We start from the raw sequence: 14032 nt of genomic DNA, 5'->3' as shown, positions 1-14032 counted from the left end.
GCCCAGGCCTGGTTTCCCTGTGAATATTTTGAAGGATTCATCCTCTATATTTGGAAGTTTTATGGAGTTTCAATTTTTTTTTATATAAGAAAAGGAGAATAAAACTAAAGAGCTACAGGAGTTGTTGTTTTGGTTAGAGAGTCTGAGTGTTGAAATGTGGCAAAACCACCGACTGTAACCCAAAATTGAGATTATTTGTGCAAATGTTCAGTGCCATTGTCCCCAGTGGGTCGTTGCCATCACAATCTGAGTCAGGCTCTTGTGTGACCCCGAGTTCCTGTCCCCCGGCTCAGCTCCCTCCGCTCAGAGCTGAATATTCTGAATATTCCTGCTGGGAATGAACATTTTGGCAAAGCCATTTCCAAGTGACTCATGGCAAGGTGCTGCAGGAGGGGAGAATTTCCACAGAGCAGATTATCAGCTCCCCCTCCTGCTGACTAATTCCCTGGAAATGAAGTGAAACTCTCAGCCTTTGATTAGAGAGATGGGAAGCAGCAACATGTCCAGGCTCTGGCAGCAGCTCAAGGCACAAATCCATGGAAACCACCGGCAGCAAAAATGGTTGTGAAATCCAGCTTGGAATCACAGGATCGTTAAGGTTGGAAAAGACCTCTAAGAACAATCTGTTGGCTCCTCATGCCAGGTTGGACAGGGCTTGGAGCAACCTTGGCTCATGGAAGGTGTCCCTGCCCTTGGCAGAGGAGCTTTAAGGTCCTTTCCGACAGTCTCTGGGGTTTCAGTCACTTTCTCTTCAGTTTATGTTTGAGGAACAATCCTTATTTACCAACAAATGATTCATAGCAGGGCTAGAAATGCCGAGAAAAACAATTAAACCTCCAGCATCCGCTCCCTGAGTGTTTTATCCCTGGAGCCTGCCAGGATCAGGCCACGGAGGGGTCGAGGTGACCACGCCGAGCTCTGAGGGGGCTCTGAGGGAAACACAGGCCCTGGAGGGGAATTATTGAGCTAGAAACCAAAGTCCTCTGCTAATTGATGCATTATTTGTGCAGAGCTCATGCCCATGTCCCCCGGGGTGTTGACAGGCTCTGGCCATCCATCCCAGACCTGCTCAGGGAGCCCACAAGGAGCATGGAAGGGGCTCCAAGCCAAGCCAAGGATCTGCCCAGGACACCTCAGTGCAGGATCAAGGCCTTGGTTTGTACCAGACAAAACCCTCCCCAGGCCTGAGCGTGTTCAGACAAAACCCCTGCTTTCTCCTCTGCCTGCACATGTAGGTTTTGGCTGCAGAAACAGGAGGAAGAAACAGGGGAGACTTTGTTTTCAATAAAAACTTGGAAAAAGCTGGGGAAATGAAGCTCAGTGAAGCTCCTGGTCTCTGGTTCCAAACCAGGGCAAACCTCCGGGCTCCACACAGAGAAAGCAGCGGCGGTGGCTGATGAAGGGATTGTTTTCCTGTTAACTGTGGAATTTGTTAGTGCTGGAAAACTGCTGTCCATGCTGAGGGCTCCTCCTGGTATTCTTCTGCAGCAAAAGAATCATAAAAGGCTTCTCTGGAAATTCTTTCCCCTCTCTGTTTTAGACAGAAGCTGCTGAACTCCATCAGGTCAGCAGCAAACTGCCTGATTATCACCACGTGGCTGCTTTCAACTGAATAAATTAAGAAAAGAGTAAAAAAGAAAAGCACCAAAAAGGCAGCCCAAGCCTTGCTTTCTGCAGAAGAGCTCGGTGCAAGCACACACCACACAGGGATTTCAATTTGGGAGAATCACAGGACACACTTCCCTGATGAGGAGCAATTGTTGGAAAGCAAAAATAAACGTGTGTGACTCATCATTCCAGCGGGTCTGGGGCACAGGGCACCGTATCCTAAGGCAATTTGGGGCAGGAGACTCAACCAACTCCAAAGTTTTCCTCGGGATTCAGTGCTGTGTCCCCACAGCCACCAGTGTGGGACCCACATTCCCGTGGGAATTGCAAACAAACAGAGCCTTGACAGCTGCCACTCAAAGTGGGGTCACCTCAAACACCCTCTGCAACCAGACACCAGGCTGGGAAATAAAGCTGCACCTGGGGGATTTATCCCTGCTGGAATGACTCCACTTAGGCTTTGTTTTGCTTGTGAAAGAACTTCTTTTTGAAAAGAAATGCTCATAATGCTACAAATAATTAATGTTATCCGAATCGATCGAATTCTAGGAAGGGGTGATTAGACTCCAAACAGCAGAGAGGTTTCTAATCCCAGGGATATGAGATGGTAGAAAAACAACACCCACGTTCTTAGGTAGCCTTTGGTCTCAGTCCTTTGCCAACCCTCAGAGCTCCTGAGGCTGAAATGTTTATTGTATGCTTATTTTTTAAGCCGAAACGCAACACTTTGTTGATGTGAAAACAAAAATTTCCCTTCCCAACTCTTTAATCTCTTTATTCCTGTGCTCTGTCGCTCTCAGGCAGAGTTTGTCAGTACCAGACGCTGCCTTATGGAAAATAATTGTCTGTATTTTCTCTCCTCTGAACGAATTCACCACATTTTCTCCCGATTTATCAGGTGGATGAATGTGCCGTGTTTTCTCTCCATCACCTTGCTAAGGCACTCACTGCTGGGGTGTGCAGCCAGCAGATAAAGTGGATAATGATGCTTAATTAATACAAAAATATTACATAAAAATTAAATTTTAAAAAATAACGGCCCACTCGTAGTGAAACTGAACCAAATTCTAACAAGTGGGTCACCATGAGGAGAATTTGTCCCTCTCTTTCAAGCAGTTTGAGCCCAGGATTTCTTGTCCTGGTCAGTGTGGATGTAGAGAATCAGGAGCTGCTCTCAGGTGAGTGAGGTTTCCTGTTAAAAGGATTGTAGCCAAGAGAATTCCTAATCCATTGCCCAGCAAAAGATTGGAGCTGGAAACATTTCTGGTCTTTCCTTTCACTGTGTTTTGTCAGCTCGTGCCCTGAGCTTGAATAGCTGTTAATAATTTATATGTTCCAGTGGCACATTAAATTCCTGGAGTCGTAGGATGGCTTTGAAACAGGGGGTACCTGGATGTGCCCTGGATGAGGAAGGGAACACTGGAATCTGCCAGATGCCAATGGATTTTGCTTTTATTTCTTGTAACAAAGTGATATTCAGCCTGTCAGGACATGATGCATCTGTGAACGCTTCAAAGAGGGGCTTAGACTGACCAACAACCCCAAACAACACACAGCCTGGGGGAAATATTCCCCAAAATCTGTTTGGTCCTTGGGAAACATTGACCAGGTGGGATAACAGCTCTGAAACTGCTCCCTGGAGTAATCCCTGCACTGGATCAGGAAGACCTGACAGATTTTTTTGGGCAGTGTTTCCCTGCTGAAGAAGATTTCAGGAATAGTTTCTTCATGGAAAAGGTTCTGGAACATCGTCAGGGGCTGCCCAGGGAGGTTTGGAGTCCCCATCCCTGGAGGTGTCCCAGGAAGGCCTGGCCGTGGCACTCAGTGCTCTGGGCTGGGGGACAAGGTGGGCATTGGGCACAGGGGGACTCCATGGGCTGGGAGGGCTTTTCCAACCTCAGTGATTCTGGAATTCTAAAATTATAATTTCCCAGTCACCTTTAGGGCCCAAACTAAGCTTGAAACCTTGGCCACGTCCCACCACGGCCCTCAGTGACCCACCTTCAAACCTGCCTGGGTGACACTGAGTGGGTGTGCCAAGATGGCACCAATAAAAGGTCTTTTAAAACCTTCAGAGAAAAAAAAAAAAACAAAGACAAAACCAAAAAAACCACTTAATAACAAATTGCTGGAGCCCTTATTTAAAAATAAAGTCTTTTCCATACCAAGGACTTTCACTGTGAATAGCTCAGCAGGGCTTTTCCTGGAAACTTATTGTACTTTAAACTGCAATATTTGCGTAGATCCTCATGCAGAGAAGGCCTTGAGCAGGGGAAGGAGAGGGAGAAGGAGAAGGAAAGGTAGGGCTGGGGTAACACAAGGAAAGCTGAGGGACTTTGGACAGGAGTGACAGGACAGGGGGGGATGGCTTTACACTGCCAGAGAAGAGAGTTAGATGGGATGTTGGGAAGGAATCCTTCCCTGTGAGGGTGGAGAGGCCCTGGCACAGGTTGCCCTGAAGGGAAGATGCACAAAAAAGGAGGGAAACAAAGGGTGTCATTCCAGTGGCTTTCCTAATGCAGACCCCCCCCCCCCCCCAGCTGCTGTTTAATTGGAGGGATGGCTGCAATATTTGCAGATGGGAAAAGGAAGGATTTTTTTATCTCTGCTGGGGCTGAATCTCCTTTTCCAACACTCTGGAAGGCACGTGGTGCCAGCAGTGGCACAGGCCCGACAGGCAGAGCTGTAGCCGGGGCATGAGGCACATCCCAAACGCTGATGCAACACCAGGGACATCCACTGCTCTTCCCAGAGAGTGCAGGACCCCGGAGGAAAACGATCCTTGTCTTTCTGTGGATTTAGAGCCAACTGTCCCAGGGCAAAGTGTCTCCTGCAGAGGTTGTGCCACAGCCGGAGGTCCCTGCGTTGTGCCCAGAGCCCAGTGGAGCCCCAGGATCCCTCCAGGGAGCCGATGGCCACAGGGGACACCAGGGGGCCTCCAGGGCACCGGGAGGTTTCATCCCTTTTATTTTCTGAATTAAAATGACATTGAAGACAGAGATCTGTGCAAGGGCGACAGTGCCCTCTGTTGTCACCAGCACCTTCCTTGTGCTGAGGACTCCGAGCAAAAGGTGTGCCCTCACAGCCTTTCCTTTTCCCTTTCCTTTTTCCTTTTCCCTTTCCCTTTTCCTCTTTTCTTTTCCTTTTCCCTTTCCCTTTCCCCTCCTTGTTACACAGTGATGGCAACCCCCAAAATTCACCCTAAATCCAGGAGCAGCTGAATCTCCTCAGGTGCCAATTGAACAGGTGATGCAGCAGCAGCTGCATTTCATCAGCACCTGCTTTGTGTCAAGACTGAAGTCACACGAATGGCCTTAAAAATGAACATTTGAGTGTAACAACAAAATGAGGTGCAAAATGGATTGAATTGAGTGACTTTAACCCTGTGGATGCTGCAGGGCCGGGTCCCCTCAGGGGCTCTCTGGGTCCCAGGGCAAACGTGGCGGGGGCAATACAGAGCCTCCCCTTGGTTTCCACCACTTGCTGGGCTGAGATCCCGCTGGAATCCTCCTGGATTTCCAAAACAAGCAGGAAAATGTGTTATTGTGGGCATGCACCAGTCAGAAAAGCAGAGTCCCAGGCCCAGGAGTTGCAGAGAGGGGGGGACCAGTGTCTTCTGCTGTGTCTACAGTGAGGACTAGAAGAAATGGCCTAAAGATCAGAGAAGATTCAGATGTTAGAAGAATTCTTTGCACTGTTTGGGTGCTCAGGAATTGGAAGGGTATGCCCAGAGAGGTGGTGGAGTCCCCATCCCTGGAGGTGCTTAAGAAGCGTCTGGATCGGGCACTGGACGATGTGGTTTAGGGTTTTAGGGGTTACAGCGACACTGGTACACTGACAGTTGGGTTTGTTAGTCTTAAAGGTCTCTTTCAACCTTGACTATTCTATGATACCATGGGAAATCCATGATTCCACGAGGCCCGCCCGCCGCCATGACACCCCCACCCCACCCTTGTGTCCCCGTCGCCATGGCAACAAGCCGCGCGGGGGGCGGGCGCAGGCGGCGGCATCCCCCAATCAGAGGCGCCCTCAGGGCGTATCCTCACTGCGATTGGTTAGCGCAGGTGTCCGTTAAATCGCGGTGCCGGCTCCTCATTGGTGGCGGCCGTTGCCGTGGTGACGGGCGGACGCCGAGCGGGAGGCGGGAGCGCCCGGCGAGGCTCCGCCATGTCCGCCATGGCTCTCCCCGAGGAGCCGGTGCCGCCGGCCGTGCCCTCCTGCCCCCTGCCCGGCAAGATCTGCGATGTGGTCCGCGACGAGAGGCCCGGCTCGTGCTGCGGCATGGCCATGGCCGGCTTCCGCACCGCCAAGTACCAGCTGCCCGAGTGGCACCGCAGGAACGCCCGGGTCTACAACCGGGCGTACACCGTGGGCGAGGAGTCGGAGCGCGACCTGGCCGAGTCCAAGCACCTCACCAGACATGCGGCCGCCTGCGCCCAGAGGGCACAGGAGTACTCCAAAACCACCCTGGCCCAGCGCCTGCAGGACATCCACTTCTGGAGGGTGGAGCTGCAGAAGGAGGTCATGGAGCTGGACGCCGAGACCAACCTGCTGGCGGCGCAGAAGCTGCGGCTGGAGCGGACCCTCGATGCCACCGAGGTGCCCTACGGGGTGGTCACCGATAACCTGCAGTGCCGGGAGAGGAGGCAGCCCCCGGACCTGGTCATTGATGAGGTGGAGAGGCAGCTGCTGAAGGTGAGAAGGACCTTAAAGTCGGTGGCAGTCCCCGAGCGCTGCTCCGGTCTGTGAAACGAGGAGCAGCTCGGACAGCAGGTGAAGGTTCTTCTACAATGCCGAGGCCCAGTGACCCTCCTGGACTGTGTCGTGTCACTCCAAGTGTTAAAAAGGATTGTTTAAAGTCCTTCCTCTATTTAAAAAGTGTTTAAAACCACAGGAGTGTGGCTAGAGCAGAGCAGATCCCTCTGAATGCTCCTCTGAATGTGGACCTTCTCCCAGGAACCAGCCCCAGGTTGTCCCGTGCTGTCCCAATCCAGGGACCTGGATCAAAGCATTTCATCTCCATCCTGGTGCCACAGCTCCTCCAGCCAAACAACCTGACTTTTGAACTCTTCTCAAAGTTAAGAAAAATCATTTATTAGGAAAATTCCTCCTCATTTCCTCCTGCCTGTTCCCCCTGGCAGCCCTGGACTGCCATTAATTAGGAGAAGTTCAGTTTTAAATGTCAGATTTGAATATCTCCTCAACAGGGAATCCATTTTTCAGTTATATTTTGAGTCATTTCACGAGAGAATTTGTTCTTTTTGCATTATGTCACTCTTTCCAAGTGAGAGATCTCCATTGCTAAGGGGAGGCTTTTCCATTTAAAACTCCCATGGAGCTGGATGTCTCTTTATTTACATGGAGACTGATTCCCCACCTCAAAATAATTTTAATTATTATAAATGTAACCCTTTAAACCCCTTTTGAATTTTTAATTTAACAACTCACCCGTTGCAGGAAGTGTTCTCCCACTTTGTAAAAGGAAACCTTCAGCTGTGGTTTTATTTTAATTATGCCTCAAAAATAATGTTTTCTTTCCCATTATGATTGTCCTTTTCCATTTGGAACCAACTGATCTTTTTTCTGGTCCCTGTTGCTTTCTTGGGATGGAGAATCTGACACTGCAGGGACACACCCACTCATTTATTTCTCAAAAACAGGACATGGATCAGTGGAATCTGGGAATAAACTTTATTAGCAAGGAGATCCTCCCTTAGCTATCATTGATGTAAAGCAGAATTAATTAAGTTTGCATATGCAAAAGCTCTTTTTTTTTTTTTTTGAGCCTCAAATATTAAATTCCTTTAAATAATCCCAAAGAAAAGGCTGGAATTTTCTGGGGTTTTATATTTACGTGGAATCCCCAGGTCAGTGATTGTTGATGGTTTATCCCTAAAGCAGAAATGAGCACCAGGTACTTTTTATTCGACAAGAGATTATGACAAGAAGGAGATTTTTCATTTTGGCCACATTTGTGTTGGATTAAACATTCCAATTTGAGGTGAAACACCTTCCACTAGCTCAGGTTGCTCCAACCTTGGCCTTGGACACTTCCAGGGATGGAGCAGCCACAGCTTCCCTGGGCATCCTGTGCCTTCCATGATATGGCAGAACATAAAATTTTCCAGCAAATACCCAGGCAATATGAAAATAACGAATTCCCAGGCTTTAGAAGCATTCCAGGTATTGCTGCTGCCTTAGACTTAGAGCTGAGTTCCCTCAGGATCTGCTGATTCCTCAAAAAAAAATCAGAATAAGTTAAGAACAGGTGAGAAAATTTCAGTGTTTATCCAGTTTTATTGATTTATCCACCACCACTGAAATCAAATTCCTCGGCAGGATGGTGTGTCCTGCTCTGGATGTCACAGAAATATCCATATTTTTATTTAGGAAGCTGATCTTATCAGGAATATCCGGGATCTTTTGAAAAGAACTATAATCCAAGCCACCAACCAGATCCGGTAGGACATTTTCCCTGCTACTTTAGCAGCTGATTTCTGGAGCCATAATAATTCCTGGGACATGGGAATAGTGGATAAAGACCTCACCAGTGCTTATGGGCTGTGGGAATTCCATTTCAATTTGGAAAAGGCAGTGATGAAACTCGAGGATTTTCAAGTAGAATAAAGTAGATTTGGATTTCCAGGCCTGTTTTCCAACGTGGGGTTGATTTTTTCCAACACTAAATTCCGTTGCTATAAAAGTATTCCCTGGATGATTCTTGCACCTTGTGATGGATTTGTGTATTGGCTGCTTTAAAGGAATTTCACCTTTTCCAAATGAGTTTTTTTGCCACCAGGTGTCAGTGTGAACTTTAAATCTGTCCCAGCAGGGGTGTTCACTGCCTTTCCAAAGGATTATTTGCTTGGAATTTCTAACAAACCCTTTGGAAAGATGTTACCTGACCCCTTAAGATGCATCAATAAAACCGTATCTGACTGCTGGAAACCTTGAGATTTTAACTTTAAATTTTTTTTAATCTGCTCCTATTCTACCAGATAAAATAAAATATTGCTTTTAAAAAGAATGGCTATAAATGCAAAATAATATAAATTAATTCTGTTACATCAATTAGAGGACGAGAGGAGCCTATTTGGCTTTTTGTAATTCTTGTAAAATCATTTTAGTCCCATTTAGACCCATTTTAGTTCCATTTTCTGGTAGAATATAAATTCCTTGGGTGAGAGTGACATCTGCTGTCCCCAGCTGATAACGACCCGCAGGCTTTGGGAATGGAAATGTTAATTAATCGGGTGATGTGTGACTCTAATTGGCGACAGAGCAGCAGTTTGAATCTGAATATCACAGGACTTGTATCTTCCAAGGACAAACTGCACTGAAGGCTGGATAGGAGGGCTCAGGGAATGTGTGGGATCACTTTGGGGAGGTCTGGAGTTTGAGATATGCTCAGTAGATTGGTGAAAAGGGAGGATGAGTCTTCCACTGGTATTCCCTGATGTCTTACCATGGGAGGAATATTGGGCAAACCTGCCTGTTCTCTCCATGACTGCAGCTGTCCCACTGCTGAAAAAAAAACATAAATTTGAGGATTATTCTGTAAAATCCCAAGTGCAACCACTCCTTTGTCTCAGGGGATGAGCTCTGAGCCTTCAGCAGGTTCAGAGCTGGACTGGAGGTCTGGGACAGTGGAATCAAGGAATGGGTTGGGTTGGGAAGGACCTCCAGGGCCATCCAGTGCCAGCCCTGCCATGGGCAGGGACACCTCCCACTAGCCCAGGCTGCTCCAACCTGCCTTGGACACTTGCAGGGATGGGGCAGCCACAGCTTCTCTGGGCAACCTGTGCCAGGGCCTCCCCACCCTCCCAGGGAAGGATTTTTTCCCAATATCCCACCTAAATCAGGCTTAGTGTCCTTCTAGGAGCTGCTTGTGGGATTGGGAGGATTTTAGAGACAAAAAGGAAGTTTTCTGGTGACACAAAGGCCCAAAGCTGAGCTTCCAAGTGCCTGTGCTGGGTCTGGGGCTTGGGTTGTTCCCCACTAACAATGTGTGGGTTTAACTTTTCAGCTCCAATCGGATTCAGAAGGAGTTTTGTGAGCTGGACTGGTCGGACAAGGTGGAGACCTATCACATAGATGACAAATGTGTGACCTACAACAACGACAGCACCAACATCCAGTTCCACCCCAGCTCCGTCAAGTTCGAGGAGAAGTGAGTGATTCCTGTCAGTTATTCCTCCTGGAATGACCCCAGGAAAATACAACATCCTTGGAGGCACTGCAGGCTGACACTGATGGGAATGAAAGGGGGGATTCTGCTTCCTTGGACACAGAAAACAGGTTTAAAACAGCTCCACGGAGAGCAGAGTTAATGCCACCACCCCTGATGGCAAAGCTGGCCATGCACAGGCAAGCTGAGCTTGGAGGGGTTTTTTTTGGAAATAATTGGCTTTGTGCTGCTGAAGGCTGATCTAAATCCTGTTGGGACTTGCTGTTTGACATTGGAAGGCAAGTCATTCCTTTGGGAAAGGCCAGTGCTGCTTCCTGCACACAGACAGGAGCGGTGGAACATCAACCTTGGGGCTTCCCCCTCCCCTCTCAGGGATGTCCTGTCCCAAGGGCTGTGGTTCCTTCTGCTGCTCCACATGGCCAAGTGTAACCAGGCATCATGGAATCATGGAATGGTTTGGGTTGGAAGGGAGCTTAAATTCATCCCATCCCACCCATCCCATTCCATGGGCAGGGACACCTCCCACTAGCCCAGGTTGTCTGTGTGTCTGCTTTTTGATCCTCAGCAGTGTCAGCTAAAGATGGAAGAGCTTTGGTTGATTTTGTGTCATTCATGGCTCCCCTCAGAAGCCACAGGAACGAGAGATTATTAATTTGTTAAAGGATTAGTCTTCTCCCTTCATGGCAAGTCTACGCTGCAAGCAACAGTGCAGAGGTTGACGGCGCTTTTGCAGGGAGAGAACCGGCTTCAGGTTGTCTTCTGGAGGGCAAGATTCCCATGTTATTCCCATTTTTCTCTTCTTCCAGCGCCTCCACACCCAAGACCTGGGCCCAGTTCAGCCATGACAACATTTATAGTGCAGAACAGGAAAAATTGGCCTCTGTGCAGCTCCGCTCCCTCATCAACAACATCATCCACGACGTGTCCGAGGACCTGCGGATGCAGCGGGCGGCCGTCAACGAGGCCTTCGACAACCACTGCAGGGAGCTGGATGATGCCAAACTGAGGCTGGAGCAGCACCTGGCAAAGGTGAGTCCTTCTGAGAAGGTCACAGCAGATTTGTCTTCTCAAATGTCTCAGTCCCAGTCGGGTGTCGAACACTTTTGTGCCAGCTCAGGGTCTGGGAAGAGCCTTTGGAGCTGGGCTGGGGCTCCAGATCTGCTCTTTCTGCTTTTGTTGGGATGGACTTAAACTTGAGGAAAATGAAACACTTCCATCCATGCCTGGGCTGAACTAAAACCTCCAAGTGTGGAGCTCTCTTTGGAGGATTCCCAGGGTTCTGGGTTTTGGGGAATGCCAGCCATCGCTGCGGTGGTGGCAGCAGGTCCTGCCAAGGGCTGTCCTCAGCCTCTTCCCCTTTTCCAGCTTGGAGCTGCTCCTTGGTTCCTGTCAGGCCATTGCAAGTGTGGAAAAAATAGTCATTCCCTGGGACCTGGTGGCCCCTCCTGGAGGGAGGATGTGTTGTCCCCCCATGTGAGACACGAAGAGGTTTTGAACAGGCTGCAGAGAATTTTCTGCTGCTTCTCTGATGTGATTCTCAGTGTAATAATGAGAATAAAGAGCTCCAAACCACCTTAATACTTTCATTTCTTCTATGAATAAGGTGTGTCTTCAGCCTCTTCCCCTTCTCCAACATGGAGCAGCTCCTTGTTTTGTGTTAAAACAAGTGTGGAAAAATAGTCCTTCCTTGGCCCTGGTGGGTAATGACAGCTGGGCAGGTTTTATGTTTTCCACCCGTGTCAGTGGTTGTGAGGGAGAAGGGGGTTGGGATTTCCTGTCTTTCCCATTTCCCTCAGAAATCCCTGCCTTTCCAAGCTGATCAGCAGCTCTCAATCTCATTCAAAATAACCCAATTTTTTTTTTTCTTGGAGGAAATTTACAACTAAAATCAAATTAAGTTAAGATTTACAATAAAAGCACTTCCTGGAGGTGGGATGGGTTGTCATCCCACGGGAGACATGGGAGAGGTTTTGAACAGGCTGCAGAATATTTTCTGCTGCTTTTCAGATCCAAGATGTGATTCTCAGTGTAATAGTAAAAATAAAGAGTAAGTAAAAATAATTTCTCCTAAATTCTGACCAAATATGAGGTCACAACTGCAACAGCCTCACCAGGCCCATGAGCAGATGTTTATCCATGCTCAGGGAAAATCTCATTTTTTTTAACCAGTTCTTTTCCTTGGGTGTCCTCAGATCCTCAAGGACATTGGAGACGAGGAAGCCAACATTGTTGCTCTCAAAAAAGCCATCAGGGACAAGGAAACCCACCTGAAAGTGGCTCAGACCAGGCTCTATGACAGGTCCTTCAGGCCCAACATCGAGCTCTGCAAGGATGAACCACAGTTCAGGTAATTAAACAACTTCTCCAAGGGCCTTTTCTATCCTAAAGGGACAGTTTTTCCACTTTCTGTTGGTAACACACAGCCTTTAGCTTTTCTTACTCAGTTTGGTTCTGATATAAGTCACAAATAATTCAACAGACTGAAATCCCCGTCAGGAATGTTTTATTTAAAATATGTTATTGCAAATTTTAGTATATTATTATATTTTATAATATTAATACTATTTATAATACTTATAATATTTATAATATTCATATACTATTACAATATTTTATTTTGTGATATTATATAAATTTTAATTTTTACATTACATTATATTATTTAAATATTATTATTTTAAATATTTTATTTTTAATCTGTTATTTTAAATATTATTATATTTTACTTCATTATATTACATAAATTATAATTTTTACATTACATTAGATTATATTATTTAAATATTATTCTTTAAAATATTTTATTTTAAATATGTTATTGTACATATTTTATTATTATATTTTATTTTATGATCTCATATAAATTCTACTATTTTACATTATATTATTTAAATATTATTTTAAATATTTCAATATTTTAAATATATTTTATTGATTTTATTTATATTCCTCCCCCCACTGGATTGGAGCTGAATGTCTGTGCTGCTTCCAAACTTAATTGCTGCTTTTTAAAAAAATTCCGTGCTGCTGCTTCCATAAAACCTGCTGCACTTTTGGAGCAAAGACTTTATCTCTTGAGTTTTATACCAGAGAGCAGAGCTCCAAACCCAGGTTTAACAAAATTCTGATTCACTCCAAACTGGGTGACTTATTCAACAATTACTGCCCTCTAATTCCTGGTACAATCCTAGAGGATGGATAATTCCACCGTGCTTAGCAGCAAAAGACATTCTTGGTACTGCCTGAATGAATTCCTGGTACTCCCTAAATCACTTCTGGGTACTACCTAAATCGTGGGAGGCTGGGAAAGTGAGCTCTGCTTTCCTTGGACTTCTCTGAGCTCCTTTCTGAGGAATTGTGAGGAATTGTGAGGAATTGTGAGGAATCCCAGAGCTGCTGATCTTTATTCCCATCCCAGCTGACCTCTCTTTGAGCGCCTCCTTCTCCTCCTTATTCCCTCCTGTCGTTCCCTCCAGGTTGGTGAGTGAAGTGGAAGAGCTCACGGTGTTCCTTGAAGCCCTGAAGAGAAAACTGATGGAATCTGAGCAGTGCCTGAAGAACCTGGAGGAGACAAGGATGAAGCTGGAGAAGGAAATAGCTGTGAAGGCCAACAGCATTTTTATTGACAGGGAGAAGTGCATGACCTTCCGGATCCGCTACCCCGTGGATCTGGAAGTAGCCAGTTACAAACAGTGATTTCTGTCCTAACTCTGCAAATCTGGGGGGAAAATAGGACTCCTTCTTTTCTGTTAAGCCCTTGGCAAGTGTGGAAAAAAAGTCTAGAATCTTTCATATAAATATAAAATAAATGGATATTATTACTCACAGAATTGCTGCATTCCCTGTGGTTTTGACTTGGGTTATAATTAATGTATCATGGTGGGCTTTGAGTCTTCCCTTCTGCAAAACCTATTTACAGTGAATTTAAAACAGCTTAAAGGTAATTCATTTCTTCTGCAATATATCTATATCATAGGTGTAGAGTATTTTACACTTGGAGGTTTCACCCTAATATGTCGAGGGAATATATCTTGTGAATAATAACAATATACCCAGGTGGAGACAGAACATTTCTAGCTTGAAATGAGAGCAAGAAAACTGAGGATCCCACCAGCAGCAAGGAAACAAGGGACAGACTTCAGGCTGCTCAAACATTCTTAATAAAACCCCCCAAATTTGCCCAAGTGACAATTGGTCTGTTGGCAAAACCACTCCCTGCTGAAATGTGGCCAAGGA

The 14032-nt window shown here is 46.6% G+C and overlaps 1 protein-coding gene across 1 annotated transcript; it reads left to right on the top strand.

Annotated features, from left to right (window-relative positions):
- The first annotated feature begins 5716 nt into the window (after window positions 1-5716).
- On the top strand, window positions 5717-13619 carry TEKT4 (tektin 4). Its single transcript, XM_051778426.1, has 6 exons — window positions 5717-6303; window positions 7999-8069; window positions 9635-9778; window positions 10603-10825; window positions 11989-12143; window positions 13273-13619. The coding sequence occupies exons 1-6, from the start codon at window positions 5776-5778 to the stop codon at window positions 13490-13492; spliced, it is 1341 nt and encodes a 446-aa protein (XP_051634386.1). The 5' UTR covers window positions 5717-5775; the 3' UTR covers window positions 13493-13619.
- The last annotated feature ends 413 nt before the right edge of the window (window positions 13620-14032 follow it).

Source organism: Manacus candei, unplaced genomic scaffold, assembly GCF_025592945.1.
Source record: "Manacus candei isolate 608988 ecotype Guabito, Panama unplaced genomic scaffold, ASM2559294v1 h1tg000002l, whole genome shotgun sequence".
NCBI lineage: Eukaryota > Metazoa > Chordata > Aves > Passeriformes > Pipridae > Manacus > Manacus candei.
Note: the sequence above shows the minus strand (reverse complement) of the source record. Positions and strands in the feature narration are given on the sequence as shown.

Coding starts and splice junctions, on each gene's coding strand:
- TEKT4 (XM_051778426.1), top strand. CDS start 5,776: ATGTCCGCCATGGCTCTCCCCGAGGAGCCGGTGCCGCCGGCCGTGCCC. Junction 6,304..7,998: donor TGGAGAGGCAGCTGCTGAAG/GTGAGAAGGACC, acceptor ATTTTTATTTAG/GAAGCTGATCTTATCAGGAA. Junction 10,826..11,988: donor TGGAGCAGCACCTGGCAAAG/GTGAGTCCTTCT, acceptor GGGTGTCCTCAG/ATCCTCAAGGACATTGGAGA.